Source organism: Protomyctophum parallelum (assembly GCF_964188405.1).
Source record: "Protomyctophum parallelum genome assembly, chromosome: 18".
Taxonomy (NCBI): Eukaryota; Metazoa; Chordata; class Actinopteri; order Myctophiformes; family Myctophidae; genus Protomyctophum; species Protomyctophum parallelum.
In genome coordinates this window covers 31,140,075-31,161,920 of record NC_139716.1, presented here as the reverse complement: position 1 = coordinate 31,161,920, position 21,846 = coordinate 31,140,075, and the positions used below count along the sequence as shown (strand labels likewise).

The window sequence follows — 21,846 nt, the reverse complement described above, 5'->3', positions numbered from 1 at the left end:
TAGTTACTAGTTACTTTGTACATTTGTATTATTATTACAGTAACAAGTAACTTCAGCCCAATATACATTTCGATCATTTGATCTACTAGCTAACATTACTGTGAGTCTGACGCATTGAGAGCTTGTAGATCTGCTATTTTCAAAATATTTTAGACATTTGAAAACTTGAAATGATAGACATTCTACATAATGAGTACTTTTACTTTTGGTACTTTAAGTAAATCTTAATGCCAGAACTTTTGTAGGCCTACTTTTACTCAAGTGCATTTTGAATTCCGGTCTTTTACTTGCAACAGAGTATTTTTCGTATCACCAACAATGCACGCACGCACACATGTGTATGCATGCACAATTGCACAGCACACCGTTTTATTTTATTTTATTTTCACAGTGCAAGTTTAATAGCAGCATATAGCAGGGGTTTTCAACAGGTGGTCCGTGGACTCGTGGAGGTATGGCATGTGGTCCCTGACCATTTAGTAATGTAGGGTTTGGTGATTTTTGGAATTCTTCTTTCCACTAGTTGAGAAACCGTGAACTGAATCACCTGGTGACCTATGATGACCGTCCATGTAGTCATTTCTCTGACAAGTTGGAGGTCAAGAAATTCTACAGAAAAAGGAAAAAGGCAGTTCTCAAGAATCTCAAGGGATGGGGAAGTGCAACGGACTGTCTGGTTGAGTCATTATTATTATGATATGATCAGTAGTCAATGGACCAAACCACTGGCATAATAGGCATAAGGGTTAGGGGATATTGCACTTTAATATTCAAAAGTCTAACCTTGGGGGAAAATCCGTTGATTACTTAGCCTCTAAATGGAAACACATTGTATTGATCAATATTGTTCCCACACCCAAAACGGACATTGTGCAACAATGTCAGTTTTGCGTGTTGTTTTTCAGCGATTATTTTTTGTTGGTTTATACTTATATCTTCCCCAAGAAGAAATATATGAGTCTGCATTTCTTTCTAAGTGTGGAAAGAAGAAGTGAGAAAGATTGCACCACCCTGGGCTTGATGATCTGTCGAATAAGACGTCACTCGTCAGTCTGACATTGAGTCTAACAATGGTTTGGCTTCCCTGTCATATGTTAAGCCATCGTTCGACCAACTCTTTTGAAATCCGTTTTTTATTAAACGTGAGAATTTGATTTACAAAATAATTTGCTGGGCCAGATATTATCACCCAAGGGCCAGCTGTTGGCTACCACTGCTCTACCAGAGTCCCCCAGGGCTCAATACTAGGCCACTTCCTTTCTTCTCCTCTACACCAAATCTCTGGTGTATAGAAGATATGAGGCCCTATTCTGTTTGAAAAAGGAAAAGAAAAGAAAAGAAATAAATATTGTACATTGACCTAATCATAGTGACCTAACAATGATTACAGTAATATGAGATAAGCTAAGTCAGCAGTGACAGTGGAGGCGTGGGGGTGTTGGCCGTCTAAAGTGTGGGAGGAGGATATTGAAGTACCACAGTTTCATTACCACAAGTTCAAGGCACATTCCTCCTTGTTGTTGTTCTCTGAGTTGTTTAGAATAGCTGGTATACGTGAGGACATACAGTTACAGTTGATCTGACATGGATTTATGAGAGACAATTCAGTCTTTGGAAAGTTGTCTAGCTACTCCTACAATGTTACTACTTTGGATGTGTGGATGTTTTCTTGGTTTCACTGGCCAGTCTAGATCAGAAGATGGTGAGTGTTTTCGCACAACACTGAACAACTGTTCCATTTTTGTTATTATTGTTTAAAAAACATTGAAAAAATAGTGAAAATTACCGATCTACAAGCTCACAAGGGGTTGCATCCCAACGCATTGTGAGCTTTATGATAAAAGACTACCGGTATCTCCAAATATGTAAGACCTGTTAGACTTGTGATGAATGACCTGAATGTCTTTACAGTAGGTGGCAAGGCCTATGTGTGTATTTAAGCCACAGTCAACTACATTGTCATTCTAAAACTATTATGGTATTAGTAATTTAGTTATAAATTGTTGTCGGTTTTAAACAATATTATTCCCTAAAAAGGGGAAAAGGTTTTGCACAAAAATGTATGAATCCTGAAAACAATATGTTCTCTCCTCTCCCTAGTGGAACTATTCAATTCTGTTAAGCAGACCTACTGGGGATGGACTTCCAATCCACGCAGAGACGTAAGTCTTCTCCAAACCACACGCACACAATGAATGCTTTCGACTCACTTATAGCTGTGTAGTAATGTATTGTTGTTGTATATTATTTATATCACAACCAGTGGGATGTAACCAATTTGAAGCTGGGTTCTGAGACTCCAGTACTGGTGTACCAAGCGTGCACAGATGGCAACCGTCGCAGAACTTTACTGAGCCCGTGGATCGACCGCGGTGAGTCCTCCCGCCTGCTGCTGGACGTTGCATTTGCCCAAGAAGAGGAACCGTCTAAAATGTCGTCTCCGCTGGAGGTTCACTTGTTTCAATCAAACACAGAGCTCAAAAAGTGGCAGGACGGAGGGAAGGTTCTATCTCTCCACGTCTCCAGACAGTTCCCAGCCTCGGCCACCCCGGGACAAATATCGAGCGACTACCTGAACCTCAGTTTGGCCCTGAACCTGGGAACAGTCGCGCAGGGGCGGGGGCGGGGGGGCTTCCATCTCGGTTTCTCCTACTCGGGGAGCTGCGTGTACGTGTCGTCCGTGAGAGTGTACTACAGAAGGTGCCCTGGGGTTATCGGCGACCTCGCAGCGTTCGAAGAGGCCGGAGTGGAGTCAGGGCCCCGGGCGGGCTCCTGTGTGCCGGGAGCCGTGCAGGTGTCGCCTCCTATCAGGGAGTGCACGGTGGACGGGACGTGGACGCCGCTGCAGGGGGAGGAGTGTGTCTGCAGAGCCGGTCGTGAAAGAGTTGACGACACCTGTCGAGGTATGTCCATGACACAACATAGTGACAACACTACTGTGAGAGGGAGGATGACTGATTTAAGCAGTCACACCTGGCCTGAGTCAAACTAGAACTGGACTCAGGCCAGGTGTTACTGCTTAAATCAGTCATCCTCCCTCTCACAACTACATTATCAGCAGGGGGTGTAAAGTGGGAAATATTGTACTTTTACTATTTGACAACTTTGACAACTGAAGATTTTGACTGATATTTTCAAAGCATTTTTAATACATTTGGAAACTTGTGAAATGGGACAATATTGTGCAAAATTAGTACCTTTACTTTCAGTAGTTTTGTCACAATAAGTACAAAATGTGAGTACTTCACCCACCACTGATTATCAGCAATATTAGTAATAGTAATATTAATAGTAGTAATATAGTAATACTTTAATTGTATTTCTAAGACACCATTTGTTATATAATTAATGATTCAATAAATAATCCACTTTATAAAATAAAAGGAATAATGAATTTAGGGGTGCACCTGGTACGAGCACGTACCCAGGGACGGATTAACCCCCACGAGGGCCCCTGGGCCAGTACTTTCTTTTTTACTTCTCTCTCTTTTTACTTCAAGAGTACATTTAAATGTAGTAGGTAGTGACACCAGCCGAAGTTCCTGCTGTGGCACGTTATCCCATATAGAGAATTGAATTGATCTTTAAACCAATTCCAACCCTGTTGAAAACCGGGAGAACCAGAAGCACAAATTTGGATGACGTAATCTGGTCCGTTTGCATCAGTTAAAATCGCACCGTTTTGTGCAACGTGGAGAGTGAAGACATTAAAGAAACCTTGGACTGATGCCATGATGATGATGAAAGTCATGCCTCTCTGTTGAAAACACCTACAAGCCAGCCAAGGGCCTGCTGCCTCCAGCATACTGATCCAGTTGATGTGTGTTGATTGCACTTTCCTCAATGCAAATTCCGTTTGATAGAACGCGTAATAGACAGGTCGGGAGTGGAGCTGCCAGAACAGCAGAACATTATTCACAGCTAAGAGGTCTCGTTCTCCACAAATCCCCGTGATTGTAATTTTCCTATAGTGAGCAGAAGTGAGAGTGTTAATTCCTTGTGTCCATTGTGTTTTCATAATTGTCTATTCAAAGAAGTTATTTGATTTGTGCCGTGCATTGTGCATTTGCTCGTTCAGTTTCATCACTCCATTGCGCAGCAAATAATTAATGGATAATAGATTACAACAATATAAACACGTAGATGATACTACAATCACATATGCTTTTATTGAAAGGCAATTAAAGGCTAGTAGGTAAAGAAACAACGAGTGTCATTTCCAATGCTATTTCGCCTCAGTTCAGCAGAACCTCAGTTCTCTTTAAGTCTGTTTAATTAATCCGATGTTTGCTTTTTGCTTGATACCGTTTCATAGAGAGACAATAAAATCACAATCTATATACCAAATGAAAACTGAAACCTCATAGATTACACAGAACTTTGAGTTTTTTTTTAAATGCTTCAGATTTGACTGAGTTTCATTAAGGCTTAATGAAATGATGAGTGTTCTTGGCTGTTATATCCATATGGTTCCCATGCGTGGTGATGGCACAGAGTAGCCGATCAGCATGAGGAAACAGCATCACTCTCCTCGGGGGGCAGCACAAATCCCAGCTAAACCCCAAATTACGATGTACAGTAGGGTCTCTGGCATACACTAGGGCCCCCAGAGTCCTTGCTCTGACATGCAAACACATGCCATCTATCCCTCCCTTCCCTATGACAACCATGGCCAACATTCCAAGCTTTTTCATGTCAAGGACTCCAAAATGTAGATGTATTTATGGCTATAGACCACCATCTGAAAATATGTTGTCCCATACATACAAGATTCCTGATGTTAAAATGTTCAAATAGCCAATGTACTGTGTGTATAGATTCCAGGCGGTTAAACAGAATTTGATGCTACTATATTAATGTATTTTGTCAGGGACCCCCATAAGGAACCCCCTGGAACTCTCTCAAAGACCCCTGGGGTCGCCGCACCCCACTTTAAGAACCACTGATCTGATTTAGGGATGTCCCAATACACTTTTTTCGCTTCCGATCCGATCCCGATACCTACATTTTTGTGTTAGCAGATACCGATACCGAATACCGATACCAGTGTCGTGATCTCATGTTGTGTTTATAGCTATATATCTTGTGTTGTGTTTATAGGAGACTCCTCACTCAAATGTGCACTTGCAGTTTGGGCAACTCCAAAACAAACTCCACATGCCACAACATTTTATTTACCTGCCATAGTGTCAACCCCTTACCCCTGTCGGATCTGTGGTTAGACTGGCATATTCGCCGATACCGATATGACCCGATATGACAAATAAGGGCCGATCCGATACTTTCCCCGATACTGATAGAGTATCGGGACATCTCTACTCAGATTCTATCCCTTCCCCATAACAACCCAGGCCAACAACACTCCAGGTGGCCTCCTAGACTCCTCTGTCCTCTCTGTCCCTTCTCCCAAGCTGTGGAATGTCCTCTGACGTCCCACTGCCAGTGACAGTGACTCATCTTTTACCTCTCCTCTCATCCCCTAGCACTCACCTATCATCTGCCCTTGCCGTATACTTTGATAGATGCTTTCATACTGTATGCTAGGTTTGATGTCTACTTTCTTATCGTAGGTATACTTTGCAGGTTTTCTTACTAAACCACGCATACCGCCTACTCTGATCTGGCACTTTTACTTTGTAAGTTGCTCTAGAGAAGAGCGTCTGCTAAATAGCTACATTTATTTGAACTGGTCAAAATTGTAGACAATATCATGTTGACTCTTGGAAAGGACGGTTGTGGCTTAAGGCATAAAATGCAGGAGGCAAAGAAATAAGTAAAATTGCCATTTAATTAGGCTACACTCACATTTAGATACAAAACATATCATTTCTTGTTTCGGTGTCATAATTACCTGTGCTTTTTTTTACCAGCCTGTCGAACAGGTTACCACAGACCAGCCAGTGAGCCTGGAGGATGCCTATCGTGCCCACCCAATAGCAGGACCGCCATGATGGAGGGAGCCGAGAAATGTGACTGTGTTCACGGATACAGCCGTCTGCAAGCTGACCCATACCTACTGGGATGCACAAGTAAGAGACTATAGTGGAGGCTGTGGAACCAACCAATTTCTGATTGAAATTGGTTGGTTAATGTCCCTCTGAAACACCAATGAGCCTGCATAAAGCAGGGACATCATCGGAAACTGGAAAGCAGATTGTTATCACTTCAAACAAGTAAAAACTTGAGAACCAATTTTATGAAGATAAGGTTGAAAATAGGTCAGGTGCTCCTTTGAGTGAGTGTTTAGCCTACTCTTGAATCTGTCATTTTATTTGTGACTCAGAAAATGAGAATAGAAGTTTGATGTTGTAGCTCAGCTACAAAGCTAGCTACAAGCTAGCTTTCAGCTTTGTGGTCTAACACATTTCAAATTTCATATCTTCCAGTTTCAATGAATGATACATTGTATGAAAGCGTACATTCTGTACTTTAATAATCTGCAAAAAACTGAAAAATTACCAATGCACAAAGCACTTTTGACAACAGCTTTAACATTAACATTCCAGTCTGTGTTCCAGCTGTGTTGAATAACAATTACACCTTCGCCCCACATCTCCTATCTCAGTGGTTTTCAACCAGTGGTCTGGGGACCACCAGTGGTCCTTGAGGGGGTTCCAGGTGGTCCCCAGCTAAATGATGGAGAGTAAAATGAAACCAAGAGTAAAATGAAACCAAATAGCAAAATGAAACCAAATGGACCCGTAAGCTCTCAAGAGTTAAATTGTTCTTAAACATCTGCAATACTTAATTTAGAAGAACTCTACACAATTAGAGAATATAGAGGAATTGTTATTTTGATCAACGTTTGCCTGTTATTTCTCCTATGGTAGCAACCTCAATACAGCATGGAAAATCTTATCCAATGACAACAAAATATTTTTGGTCTGAGAGGCTAAAGGCCTATTCATAGTCTGGATTTTCGGTGGTGAGGTGACCACCGCTCCGGTGGTGAGCTGACCACCGGTGGTGAGTAAAAACAGAGAGAAGCGCTTGAAGGCCTATTCATAGTCTGGATTTTCGGTGGCGAGGTGACCACCGCTCCGGTGGTGAGCTGACCACCGGAGCTGAAATAACGTTGAGCGGTGGTGAGTAAAAACAGAGAGAAGGGCTGGAGCGGTGGCGGTGGTTTGCTCTTCACCGCGGCTCGTGACGTCATGTTGTAGTTCGGTGGTCACCCCACCACCGTAAATCCAGACTATGTATGAGCCTTGAGCGGTGGCGGTGGTTTGCTCTTCACCGTGGCTCGTGACGTCATGTTGTAGTTCGGTGGTCACCCCACCGTGGCTCAAATGCCAAAGAAATAACGTACCTTGATATGAAAAGGGTTGAAATGTAACCACTGTCCTATCTCAACGCAGAGCCCCCGTCGGCCCCGGTCAACGTGACCGCCCGCCACCACAACGACACTCTGCTGACCCTGCGCTGGGACCGCCCCCGCGACCTGGGCGGGAGACGGGAGGTGACGTACAGCGTGGGGTGTCTGCGGAGGGGGGAGGGGACGGCGGCGTTCGGCCACCGGTGGGAGCCGTGCGGGAGGGAGGTGGTCTTCCTGCCCGCCTCGGCGGGACTGACCGACACGAGCGTCGGCGTGGCGGGAGTGAACCCGCGCTCCGACTACAGCCTCTCCGTCCGGGCCCGGAACGACGTGTCCGTCCACCAGGAGAGGGCGGCGTCCTCGTCGGTGTCCACCGTCACCATCCAGAGATGTGAGTGGGTACACCTATAGCTCTGGTCCATAGCTCTAATGCGTTTCATTTGGAGCTATGTTACTGTCAACTTCCGCCGCTCGCATGAATGCAGACCAGCCTCTCCTCTTTAGCGTAAATAAAAAGAACATTTTTGCTACTACTCACCAAAACAAAGGCGGGTTGTGTCATTAGAAAGCCTACTTTCCTTAGTGGACGCACTCTGAGCCCCCACCACACGTATAAACTGTACCTTTTGGCCAGGAAATATTCTCTATGAGGCAATTCTCTTGGCAATATCGGTAGAAGGCGCAGTGGAGTACCGTAATTTCCGGACTATAAGCCGCGGCTTTTTACCCATGATTTGAACCCTGCGGCTTATACAACGGTGCGGCTTATCTATGGATTTTTACAGCTAACGCAGAGCCATCTCAGGCTCTGAGCTAACGTAGCTGCGGCTTATAGTCCGGTGCGGCTTATAGTCCGGTGCGGCTTGTATATGGGATTTTCCCTAAATTTGGCTGGTGCGGCTTATATTCAGGTGCGGCTTATAGTCCGGAAATTACGGTAACTAAAAGAATATTGTTTTCCGGTGGAAACAAAATCCCCTTTTTACAGTTTATACTTGTGGTGGGGGGGCTCAGAGTGCGTCCACTAAGGAAAGTAGGCTTTCTAAATGACACTTTGTTTTGATGAGTAGCAAAAACGTTATTTTCATTTACGCTAAAGAGGAGAGGCTGGTCTGCATTCATGCGAGCGGCGGAAGTCGAGAGTAACATAGCTCTATAAATGCAACGCATTAGAGCTATGGATCAGAGCTAGGTGTAAACCCAGACATGCGCGTCATGTCTGGGTTTTTAAACAGCTGGTGGATGGAGATGACGAGCGTCACTGAAGTCACACTGAGTGTGACTGACTGGATGATGCTGTCACTGTTAGGCCTGACTCACACGTTCACAACAGATTGATGTATTGACTGATGCAAGCTCACAATGCATTTCTAATGGGAGTCACATGGTTTGACACATTTGTGTTGTATGAGGGGGTGTCCATGTCTCCGTGATTTTGTGAAAGTACTGTAACCTTACTGCAGTCTGCACCTACAGTATATCTGTGTCCTTGTATATGCTCTCCTATGTGGAGAGCATCTTGTAGGTCTGCTATTTTCAGTCAGGCCTGAATGTGTGTTGTGTCTTGCAGTGAAAATCTGTGTGAACATAATTTATGTGGACATAAATAAATGGTTAACCCATTTTGAGCGGGAACCCCTTTTGGTGTTACATACATTATGTTATAATTTAGCTATTGAAAAATACCACTCGGTGGCGTGCTATGGCGCTATGAACTTGTAGGTCTGCTATTTTTTTAAAAGCATTAAAATGTGCCTCAAATCTTTCAGAAAATTGTCATGATTTAGAAAACGTTTTTTATTTTATTTCGACGTCAGGCCTGAATGTGTGTTGTGTCTTGCAGTGAAAGTCCCAGTGATAGTTCCTGAATGTGTGTTGTGTCTTGCAGTGAAAGTCCCGGTGATAGTTCCTGTCGGCCCCGTCCCAAACACCACGTCGGACCCCCGAGTAGTTCCTTCTCCTCGGGACGAGAAGAGGACGGTGTCTCTGTGGATGCTGATGGGGGCCGTGCTGGGGGGCCTGCTGCTCTTACTGGCTATAATAATCCCTCTGGCCGCGCGCACGCGACGCCGCAAACACAGTGTACTTAGGTGGGTGCAGGAACATCCTTACATCCTTACACGTTTAGTTTCAGTTTCGCGGATATGGTCGATGGGTTCCTAGGTCGTCCAGCTCTTTCTGATATGGTCGATGGGTTCCTAGGCCGTCGAGCTCTTTCTGATATGGTCGATGGGTTCCTAGGCCGTCGAGCTCTTTCTGATATGGTCGATGGGTTCCTAGGCCGTCGAGCTCTTTCCACACAGTCTGAGTCTTGGTGTAGCAGCGTTTAGGACAGTGGTTCCCAAACCTTTTCGTGCCACGGACCCCCCATTTGATAACATAATGCCAGTGACCCCGATAAGGGAGGATTTTTACGGCTCCAAAACATATTAATTTCAAGGACCCCCCAGTTTCACACGCATTATGCCACGGATCCCCGATTTAATGGCATTTATATCTCTGGTACCCCAATTTATATTGTAAAACCACTGTTATTTTAACTCTGAGAGTGTACAAATAGAACCAAATGGACCCGCTAGGGTCCATTTGGTTCCATTTGCCCTGGCCCTGGGGGTCCCCGGACCCCACTTTGGGAACCACTGGTTTAGGACACCCAATGGGTCCGGATGAAGCTATCATTTATACTTCAACACAGCTGTGCAGCTTGATGGAATTATTTCTTTTCTAGTTTTAGTTTAGTTTTTAGTTGATTTTGTGTTGAAAATGATACAAGAGGCCTTTTTGTTCATAGGAATGGCAACCAAGAGGTCGAACTCTCGACTCTAAACCCTGGTGTAACGTACCGTCGCGCTGAGCAGACAAATCCTGAGCCTCCCCAGCCCACTGGTAAGTAAAACAATGCTGACATTAAGGACTAATTCATTTTTTGTCCTGCAACGCTTAATGAAAATAACTGGAATGTGGAAAGTCGGCAATAGAGCAGGGGTCTTCAATGTTTTTCAGGCCAAGGAGGAGGACCCCTTAGCTGAGAGAGAGATGAAGCAGGGACCCCCACTAAAATACTTTATAAAATTACATTGCAGAATACAGATTCAACTTTTTCATAGATTTCATTGATACCCTTATTTAGACTTTTGACAGCAGTATCATCAGAGTTTTTCTATGAATAAATGTTAATTTGCATTTGACCACTTGGAACCCCTTTTGGTGTTAGCATTATGTTATGCTTTAGCTATTGAAAAATAGCAGATCTACAAGCTCATAGCGCGCCACCGAGTGGCGCGCTACGAGCTTGTAGGTCTGCTATTTTGGAAAAATCGAAGAACGACTGACATAGAAACATAGCTTTTTCAGAATCTGATCTCAGGTCAAAATGGGTTGGACAATGGTCCAAGGGCCTTTTATTTCTCTCTACACCAAACCTCTACCCTAAACTACTCTCTTATCAGAGTCAACATCATTGTTCACATATGTAATGTATTGTTCCTTAGCGCCGGCCCCTGTAACCGTCCAGTTACAGGGCTTTAGTGACATCATTGTTCACATATGTAATGTATTGTTCCTTAGCGCCGGCCCCTGTAACCGTCCAGTTACAGGGCTTTAGTGACATCATTGTTCACATATGTAATGTATTGTTCCTTAGCGCCGGCCCCTGTAACCGTCCAGTTACAGGGCTTTAGTGACATCATTGTTCACATATGTAATGTATTGTTCCTTAGCACCGGCCCCTGTAACCGTCCAGTTACAGGGCTTTAGTGACATCATTGTTCACATATGTAATGTATTGTTCCTTAGCACCGGCCCCTGTAACCGTCCAGTTACAGGGCTTTAGTGACATCATTGTTCACATATGTAATGTATTGTTCCTTAGCGCCGGCCCCTGTAACCGTCCAGTTACAGGGCTTTAGTGACATCATTGTTCACATATGTAATGTATTGTTCCTTAGCGCCGGCCCCTGTAACCGTCCAGTTACAGGGCTTTAGTGACGGCCTGCTGGCCACTCTGGAGGACGTACTGGTGGAGAGGGACCAACTCACCCTGGGCAAGGAGCTGGGCAAGGGTCAGTCACTGACAGTGGGGGAAAGTAACTAAGTACATGTGACTTAAGTACTGTACTGTATTTTTACCCCCCCCCCCCCTCTCTCTCTCTGTCTCTCATTAGCAGACAGCAGTGCAGCACTATCTCTCTCTCTCTCTGTTTCTGGCACAACAGCGCCACTTTTGCCCCTACTGCTACTCATAGTCACATAGGTTAACACGGACATTGCTGTTCCTTGGAGTGGTTGCACCCTAGCCTGGTTAATAAACCAGACCGAATCAGCCGTTGGCAAAAATAAATTGCCTGCCGGCGGATTTCGGTCTGGAGAGGCTCAATTGTACGCCCATTTCTTACACCAGAGAATGTGGGCGGCCAATCGGGACACGGTATGCAATATGGGCGGGCTTTGGTACAGTGACTTTCAATGCTTGAGACCTTTGACTGACAGTAGCTCTGACCAATTGCGTCAAAGAGAAAATGTTTCCCTGGAAATGAAATCCAAGCTGAGCCTCCCCAGACTAATATCCCGCGGTCCGTGCGATATTAGTCTGGTTTATTAACCAGGCTAGTTGCACCCCTCAAAAACAATGCAATACACACTTCAGGCCTACATTTCGGCCATTGGAAAATACCCGATTCACGAGCTCACAATGCGTAGCATCACAACACATTGTGAGCTAGTAGATCTGCTATTTTCAAAAGTTGTTATTTTTTTTTAGCTTGAAATGGGACAGTCTGCATAATGAGTACTTTGTACTTTTGGTACTTTCAGTACATTTTGATGCTAAAACTATTGTACTTTTACGCAAGTAATTCTACATTGCAGTATTGATACCTTTACTTAAGTAAAACATGTGAATACTTTTTCCAACACTGGTCACTGACGGGTTCCCAATCAATATTTGATCTAGGACGAAAATGTGACCTATTTTTTACAAAATATATCAATGTTAATTGAGAAGGGAGAACTTCTTGTCAATGTTATTATACTCTCTATTCATTTCATTGAAAACATATGTTTGTCTTGCAGGAGAGTTTGGTGCCGTCTATGAAGGGGTCTTCACTCCAGAAAATGGGCTGGTCATTAGAGTTGCAGTGAAGACCATGAGAGGTGCTTATTCCACAATGATCAATGCCGTTTACTAGCACTAATACACTGCCCAGTGCCCACACAGTATAATTCAGATGTGCGGAGACTGCAGACATTAATGCTTTTTTCATTGTCTCATATTAATTCCACCTCATGGTCTCTTCTCTCGTCCCTGCGCCTCCAGTTGGGATCCACAGCCAAGAGGACTTACGGGACTTTTTGAAAGAGGCAGAGATCATGAAGAGCTTTGATCACGACAACGTGGTCAGACTGCTGGGTAAGGAGCTCCCATAGCCACACATTTTGTACATGACATCTTTTCGTTGAACCATTCAAGGAGGCAGTCAGGTGAGGCTGTGGGCTTCCACTCCGCAGCAACAACAGAACCCTGTCCGCTGCACTGTATAGCCTGGCCCAGCCAGTGTGCTTTCTGGTATAGATGGGCGGGTAGCGCATGGATCAAGCGTTGGATAATATTGGTTCACCGATCTGAGCGCTCGCCCCCCGTCCGCCCTGTCCGGAGAAAACTGACATCAGCATATTTCGAGCGACGCCCCTCTGCACTGTAGTTTACTCTTGCTCTTACACCAGTAACGGAAATAAAAGCCTTTGTACCGAGGCTAACTGCACTGCAATACACTGCTGGCTCTCATTGATCGACCTTTTAAGTCCCGAAGGGTTACTCTTCTGAAAATAACAATAACAGTTCCAATGGATCCAACGGAGTTTATTATTTAGTGTCACTCAAAGTATCACTCAACTTTTCAAAATAGCAGATCTATCGCGACGCATTGTGAGCTTGTAGATCGGCTATTTTCAAATAGCCGAAATGTATATATGGTTGAGGTGGTTAGTGTATGTTTTGTTATAGTAATCTAAATCTTAGTAGTAACTAAAGTTTTCAAATAAATGCAGTGGGGTAAAAGTACAATAGTAGAGATGTAGTGGAGTAGAAGTAAACGTATTGGAAACTGGAAATGCTCAAGTAAAGTACAAATAACTCAAAATTGTACTTAGTTACTTTACACCACTGTGCAGTACTCGAGTCGACACTATTACTGTATGGCACCTGTAGCTTTGTGTGAGTGCTGTGTGTGTGTTTGTCCTGCAGGGGTCACTCTAGAGAGCGAGCAGGACTCCCCTCTGCCCGTGCCTCTGGTCATTCTGCCCTTCATGAAACACGGGGACCTGCGGCGTTTCCTTATTGCCACGCGCTATGGGGACATTCCTATGGTGAGAAGCATTTACTTTAACATGCAAACCCGTTTCGTGCATACACACACATGTGCCACACACACACGTGCGCGCACACACACACAGGCACAGTGCATAGACAAATATGTCTTCATTTACACAGGTGCAGGCCCCCAGGGGTCCTGGATCTGCTGTTTTATTGTGAAATTGTTTTAATAATTAGCATATGCAAATATTATATAATGTAATACGACGCAAATCTTCTCTTTTCGCTACGCATCAATTCAGGGCCTCGGGGGTCCATAACATGAATATATTTGAGAACCACTGTTTTAGATTATACTCATTGCATAACACCTGACCTAAGTCTTTGGGCTGTATAGCTACTGGGCTTATACTGTAAGTCAAAATATATACAGTAGTTCATCGTCTTTATCTTTTGCTTCTTTGCGCTGTCACTGAGACTGCGGAGTAATGTGTTTACAAAATAATATCATCTTATCATCGTACATCATCTTGACATAAAATAGACACTATGCCTATTTGCTCAGACACTATGACATAATTCTCCATTCATTGTCAATGGGAATTTAATGTTTGTGTAGGACAGAAATGTACACTAATAGCTGAATATAGGAGGGCCCTCAAAAAAGAAAGAAGTCAAAGTCGTACGAGACTACGAGTAGTTACACATTACCGCAGTGATATTTGTTCCCCGCATATGACCCATCTCTTGGAGCGGTGTTGCGGCGTGCTCCTCGGGAATCATTAGTAGTAGAAAATCAGAAAACTGTCTTAATGGGTTGAGAGTCAGCTCAGTACGTCCGGTTGCACGCCCATCCTCTGGAGAACCTCCTCGGGCATACAGAACACAGGGTTCACCTTCTTAATCAGCGGGTCCCCCAGCAGGGACAGCGCCGCCACTCCGAACAGGGTGTGGTACGGGTCCGCCACGTCTCCCGGCCTGTCGGCGAAGCCTCCCGTCTCGTCGTCCTGACAGGCCAGGATGAAGGCGCGCAGCTTGGCCTTGTCCATCCAGTGGTCCCTGCCGATGATCTTCAGCGAGGCCAACACCCACCAGGAGTAGCACACGTCCGGGAGCTTCTCGGGACGGCCGTTGAGGCCTCCGGAGGGCAGCTGCCTCTCGCAGAGCCACCAGCCCAGCAGGTCGGCGTTCACCCGGTGCAGCTGACCCGTGATGGACAGGAACGCGGCGCAGCAGTAGATCTGTCCGGCGTGGGACTCGGAGCGGGGCCGGCGGCCGAACCCGCCGTCGAAGTTCATGCAGGACGACACGAACTCCACGGCCTTGTCGACGTCTATCGCGTCCAGTTTGCCCAGCAGGGCGAGGGTGGCGACGGCGCAGAAGGAAAACCTGGTGTCTATCTCGCCCCATTCGTCCCCTGCAAACGAGCCGTCGGCCTGCTGCAGTCCGCTGACGTACTCCACCACCTTGTCCACGTGGATGGCGTCGACGGCGTCGTACAGGGACAGGATCTGCACGGCGCTGAAGGTGTAGAGGAGGTGAGGGTCGTGTCCGACGCTGGCACCGAGGCCCCCGCAGTCCTCATGCTGACAGGACCGGACGAAACGCGTGATCTCCTCGCGGTTCATCCTGGGCAGCTCGCCCATCAGGTCCACGGCGGTCAGGCCCCAGTACAGCCCGCTCATCCTCAGGTACTCTGACAGGGCGTAGTGGTAGTCGTCCTTTTCGGAGCCGTAGGCCGCTATGTAATCCGCGTGTTTGGCCAGCAGCAGCGTGCTCGGAGCGTCGTCCTTGACGACAACGTCCCTCACTTGGGTAAGCATCGTCACGCAGCGATCAGGCGTCGGGCCGTTTATACAGCAACATTTATTTTTATTTTATTTATCAGTTAGGTCATATTGATGACGTCAGTCTTCTCCACATTTGGGCATGGTTTCAGACTGCCCACTGGCTTCCATTACAAAATTAAAGTCAACCACTTTTAAACCCTATATACGTAAACGGATACTTAGTTACCTGCGTCCCCCCCATACCGAATCTCTTTCCCGAAAATAGTTGTGAGGTGTTGTGCTCGGCGAATAATAGGGATGCTAGGGTTCAAGACAATGATTAAATATTTTGTAAAATGTAAAATATTTAGTGGAAAAAAGTGTGGAGATTGGCCTACTGGCAGCATGCACAAGAAATGTTCTCCACTGGTTTGACGTGCACGCACGCACACACACACACACACACACACACACACACACACACACACACACACACACACACACACACACACACACACACACACGGCTATCCTCTTATAATACAGAGCCACACTGTAAAGTATTTTGCTTAGTGCAATGGTTTTCAACCTTTTTCATATCAAGGTCCATTGGTATTTTTGCTACGGACCACCATTTGATGAGTCTCAGACCCAAAACGTAGAATATTTTGTATTTGGATAAGCTTTGCCTAGAGACGACGGGCAAATGTTGATCAAGACGACAATTATTTTAATTACGTAGACTTCTTGTAAATTAAGACAGATGTTTAACAATAATTTTACTCTTGAGAGTGACGAATAAAAACCCCATTTGGTTTCATTTTACACTCAAGAGTTAAAGATCTACTGTGTAAGAAGGGTCCATTAGGTCACCAACTTTTCCATCAGTTGGGAACAACCTGGAATCCCCTCATGGACCTCTGGTTGAAAACCACTGTTCTAGTTCTTTCCCCTCTGTCTGTAGCATATTTAATTTGTTTACTCGTACCTGGCTTCAGACACCCATCTGAAAAGGTCATTCCAAATTGCTGCTCTGCTATGCTGCTGCTCAACAGAATTAAGAGAGACCTCCAATTATTTGACCTTCAAATTCAACCTGAAAACAGGTTACAAATCTGTAATCATGAGTAACTATCAGCACTATTTAGTATTCATCACCGGTGTAATTTTTCACTTCACTTTGCAGTTGTTCTGTCCCCTGTAGGCCTATTGTGTTTTTGTATGGATATAGTGTTGGGTGCTTGCACATATGCACACATGGCGTTGTGTGCTGGCACACTATACACTCTGTCTTTCTTTTATCTATCATTCATTTTTTAAGAGCCTGCTCAGGGACTACAGATGAAATTTAGCTTTGGCTAACTCTGGCTTATTTACATTGAGGTGAAAACTGACATGTTGATTAATGAGCTTTGTCCCTGTCAAATAAATAAATAAACTGTTTGTGCTTATAGCTCCATGAGGTGTTTTGTGCTCCCACTAGCATACACCTGTTGGCTCTGTTACTATATGATTCCCTTAGAGGAATCTATTTCATTCCCTGTAATATCTATTTGGCGGATCATATATTTATTTTAAATATTTTCATTCTGGGTTCTGGCAGGGAATGAATTTGAGATGAGAGAGGAATTGAAACCAACTATGCTTCTATTGCATGAAAAAATGTGTATTCATTCAATCCACGAGTAGTTTGATTGAAATCACGTATAGGATATTTGGTCCTCAGGACTCCTCACAACACATATACAAAAGTTTGAGCCAGCATCAAATAAATCACAGGATGTGCCAATATCTCCTGTCTCCCAGTTCGTGCCTCACCAGAGTCTCCTGCGCTTCATGATTGACATCGCAGCGGGGATGGAATACCTGAGCTCCCGGGGATTTCTACACAGGGACCTGGCTGCACGCAACTGCATGTGAGTCCATAGGATAATAATAATAATAACTAGAACTGCACTCTGTCGAGTGCATACTTGCTTGTTGCACAATAGTAGGCCATAAATGGCCAACTAGTGTGCAAGCAGAGCGCGCAAATACTTTCGACCGCTACAAACTGTCAAATCTCAGTATCTCTGTGAAGGAACGTTTGAAATGTATAATTATTAGATGTAACTATTTGCTACCTACCTACTTTATGCATATAAACACCTAGTACACCTAGTATTATTAAGTATGGTTCAAGTTTCTATCTATATAAGAAATACACTTTTAGTTTTTTAAAGAGAAATAATGTGATGTGATGAAAAAAAAAGGTATATAAACTGAATTAAAATATACGTATACATATACATACAGTATACTATATAGAGTATGTAGTTGTAAGTTGATTAGCGGTATACTGTGGTTACTTTGCGCCAAAAACCGTGCCAGCCAACCCGCCACTTGATGCGTATGCAAATAAAACAGCGGATTTGTGCCTGGTTTGCTGGGACCAGATTACACAAATGACCATATTTCTTATGTCATCATTGAGAGCTAGTCATACATATACACACCATGTACTCTGGTCCCAGCAAATCAGGCACAATTTGCTATTTTATTTTACTGATTATGTATATAGTATACAGTACGTATGACTAGCTCTAAATGATGACGTAAGACATACATATACATATACATATACTATATAGAGTATGTAGTTGTAAGTTGATTAGCGGTATACTGTGGTTACTTTGCGCCAAAAACCGTGCCAGCCAACCCGCCACTTGATGCGTATGCAAATAAAACAGCAGATTTGTGCCTGGTTTGCTGGGACCAGATTACATAAATGACCATATTTCTTACGTCATCATTGAGAGCTAGTCATACATATTATACACACCACGTACTCTGGTCCCAGCAGATCAGGCACAATTTGCTATTTTATTTTACTGATTATGTATATAGTATACGTATGACTAGCTCTAAATGATGACGTAAGACATATGGTCATTTATGTGATCTGGTCCCAGCAAACCAGGCACAGATTTGCTGTTTTTTTTGCATACACATCAAATGGCGGGTTGGCTGTCACGGTGAACGAAGACCGGGCGAAATTATTACTTGCGCGCTCTGCTTGCGCAAGTAATAATGAATTGCATTTTTATGGCGCTTTTCTATGCACTACGTGCCTACTCAAAGCGCTTACAATGGTTCATTCATTCATACATTGGGAGGTGAAGTGGCGAACAGTCGACGCCAGCGTCCTCACTTCCCACATTCACACACCAATGGTGGCGAGCTCACACCGACCAACTCATTGGAGGCAATGTAGGGTTCAGTGTCTTGCCCAAGGACACTTCGACATGTGGACAGGAGGAGCCGGGATTCTAACCGCCGACCCATTGATCATTGGACGACCTGCTCTACCTCCTGAGCCACAGCAGCCCTGTGCAGGATAGGGTGACTCTCTGAGAGATAAAGTCACCCAGGTCATAAGACAGGGGAGCTGTTGTTCAGACTAACTAGACTGCATTTCTGTCCTTCGAGGCATTAGTATTCATATATAGCTTCAGACAGGACACTGAGGTGGATGTGTAAAGGACACGCTCTGTCTGGCGGGAGGATGTGAGAAAATAAGAGGTGAAAAAAAAACGATTAAAGGATTAAACATAACATAGCCTACCCCGCTTACAACTAGTTCTGCGTCTCTCAATTGTGACCTTTACTGTTGCCTTTTTTACCTCAAAAGTTACTCATCTCCTTGGCTTATACTAGCCTACTCATCATTCCCTCTAAGTTTCATGAATATCTGTCCATTCTCAAGTTATCTAGCTGACAAGGTAACAAACAGCTGGACAGATTATAAGTGTTGATCCCTGAGGGTAATTTGCGTTGTTGCCACAGCCATGGATAGGAAATGATGAGACAGTGATAGAAGGACCTCTCTAATGTGACACTGTGCATCATTGTGTGGTTGCTCATCTGACTAAATAGACAATCTTATTCACACACTAAGCATTCAAAATCTCAACTCTGGGCGAATCACACATAGGTAAAACATTATCGATAGAAACTAACTGTATTGCAATTGCACATGTAGATTGATTGATACTATTGGTCCGACTGTCATTAGACCGACAACCTACCTCAAACCCTAACCACAAGCATGGGAGCAGCGAATGTTCGACTGCAAGTCCGACTGTTGTTTCCGCATGTCGGGTCGTTGGTGCGTCTAATCTGCGTACATGCATCCCTCGCAGGTTGGGGGACGACTTGCGTGTGTCTGTAGCTGACTTTGGTCTGTCCAAGAATATCTTCAGCAACAATTACTACAGGCAGACTGTGGCCATTCGCGTGCCCATCAAGTGGATGGCTGTGGAGAGCCTGTCTGAATCCATCTACACCACCAAGAGTGACGTGGTGAGTCCATTTTGCTGCTGCTAGACGTGAGCCCAACCAATAAAGAGTCCCTTATTTTTTTGACCCTTTTGATGACATCAGTATTGGCAAATTCTTAACCACTCTCAACCTGGTAACATATTTTGGATGTGTAATATTATAGGAAAAAACATTAATTTCTACATTCAAATTAATTCATGTACTTAGATTGAAATGTTTATTTGAATAAAGCAATTTTTTGAAAAAACAATATAAACAGAAACGTCAGAATAACAAGGAATACAAAATAATTAAAAAAAAAGCAAATTCAAAAGGAGTGAGAAGAAGCATAGCTTAAACCCTACTACATGAACTAAATGATTGATGAACTGTCCCTGTGTGTTCAGTGGTCATTTGGGGTGACCATTTGGGAGATTGTGTCCAGAGGCAGGACCCCATACCCCGGGGTCAACAACCACGAGCTGCTAGACCTCCTGACATCTGGCTACAGACTCAAACCTCCCGACGACTGTGATCCCCCGCTGTGAGTTCTCGCAGTTCGACGAGAGAGAACCACTGAAATGCTATATATGCTTTGTTGACCCGAGTCTCCCAGGGCTCTATCCTTGGCCCGTAACAAACTTTTCGTCAAAAATAGCCATTCAACAAGGTTACCTGTGACCATGTTAATCAGCTATTTTTGTAGAATGTTTGCCTATTTTGACATGCTCAGAATAGGGACGCTAGGGTTCAAGTGGTTAAATGGTTAAGGATTATATTTGGTATTCAGTCTTGTTGATTATATAACCCACTGGAGGCCTTAAGCCATGAACACATAGTGGTGTGTGTGATTCATCACTCAAGCTTTATTGGAATTTATACTGGGTTAGAATTCTACCTTCTACTACATTGCTCTTGTAGCCTCAGTGACAACATGAGCTATGTGAGCTCATAATTTTCTCTTAAGTTTCACGACTCATTTTGAGTGGCTAGCTCAGCTGCAGTGCTGCTGCCTCTCTGGCTATGACTTATTGAGTCAGCGTGAGCCATACTGGAACAGCAGGCTGGAACAGAGAATAATAGGAAACACGTACAGAACGTGACATAGAGGTGACATTGTCCATGTAATTAATCATATGCTGCAGCTGCTCCTCCTCTCTCTCTCTCTCGTCTTTATGCGGGCTATTTTCACCACTTAAAGCCTACATATTTGAATCAAATTGAATGAATTATTAGGGTTTGTTGGCTATTGGTTGTTGTTATTTCTTTCGTACATTTTTTTTCAAAACTCTTTTCCCTCTCTCCTTCACCACCTCTCTCCATGTCAGCTACGAGGTGATGCGGAGTTGCTGGCACGCCGAGCCCTCTCGGAGGCCTCGTTTCAGGGAGCTGGGAGAGAAGCTGAAAGCCCTTCTGTCTCAGCTGCCGGGCCTGGAGGCCAGCCAGGAGGCCCACTATATCAACCAGGGCCTGGAGGTGGCTGCCGCCAGTCAGGGGGTCGCCTATGAAGACGGCCCAGAGGAGGCGGAGGAAGACGACGCGGTGGGCAATGTTTACCTGCCCGCCCCTACGCGTTCCGCCCCGCCCCCCTAGCTGCCAAGAGGGAGGGGGAAGAGGATGAGAGGGGGAAGATGGCTATCTTTCGTCTGTCAAAGTTGCTTCAGCAGTCAAGAGAGATGACTGACACCGAAAAGGACGGTGGTTTTATGCAAAATTTACTTTGGGGCCATTGGGGTAGCCTGGCTAATAAGCCAGACCGAATCTGCCTGCTGGCTGATTACGACAGTGTTGTGTGATATTAGTCTGGCTTATTAGCCAGGCTACCATAATTGGGGTGCACACCACACGTGTGTGGGGGGCGTTATGTGGGTGTAAAAGAGATGTGAAATGTACTATATTATTATTACATGTCATTTATATTGTAAATACACAGGCACTGGATATGAGATTTGCACAATATTTTGCTCATCACTCAGGGATAGTATATTGTTGAAATACTGTAGAAACTCAAGTCTGCGCGTGTCGAAAAGAAAGTAATGTCTGTGCTGGCTACATACATTTGCACGTACAATTTATTTCAATGTTGTGGGGTATAGAATAGTAGAATAGTATAGAAATGTACAGTACTGCTAGATGAACATATGTATGCTACAA

The 21,846-nt window shown here is 44.5% G+C and overlaps 2 protein-coding genes across 2 annotated transcripts; one reads left to right on the top strand and one right to left on the bottom strand.

The window, feature by feature from the left end:
- Positions 1-1,563: 1,563 nt before the first annotated feature.
- Positions 1,564-21,431, top strand: LOC310875334 (tyrosine-protein kinase Mer). The gene is made up of 15 exons (XM_083788533.1): positions 1,564-1,702; positions 2,101-2,162; positions 2,264-2,903; positions 5,871-6,029; positions 7,359-7,706; positions 9,204-9,405; positions 10,107-10,201; positions 11,263-11,376; positions 12,386-12,466; positions 12,630-12,722; positions 13,557-13,678; positions 17,200-17,309; positions 19,575-19,734; positions 20,100-20,236; positions 21,021-21,431. The coding sequence occupies exons 1-15, from the start codon at positions 1,639-1,641 to the stop codon at positions 21,283-21,285; spliced, it is 2,652 nt and encodes an 883-aa protein (XP_083644659.1). The 5' UTR covers positions 1,564-1,638; the 3' UTR covers positions 21,286-21,431.
- On the bottom strand, positions 14,450-15,448 carry LOC310875915 (geranylgeranyl transferase type-2 subunit beta-like; the record flags this gene model as incomplete). Its single annotated transcript, XM_083789349.1, has 1 exon — positions 14,450-15,448. The coding sequence occupies one exon, from the start codon at positions 15,446-15,448 to the stop codon at positions 14,450-14,452; it is 999 nt and encodes a 332-aa protein (XP_083645475.1).
- Positions 21,432-21,846: the final 415 nt, after the last annotated feature.

Coding starts and splice junctions, on each gene's coding strand:
- LOC310875334 (XM_083788533.1), top strand. CDS start 1,639: ATGTTACTACTTTGGATGTGTGGATGTTTTCTTGGTTTCACTGGCCAG. Junction 1,703..2,100: donor CCAGTCTAGATCAGAAGATG/GTGAGTGTTTTC, acceptor TCCTCTCCCTAG/TGGAACTATTCAATTCTGTT. Junction 7,707..9,203: donor CACCGTCACCATCCAGAGAT/GTGAGTGGGTAC, acceptor TGTGTCTTGCAG/TGAAAGTCCCGGTGATAGTT.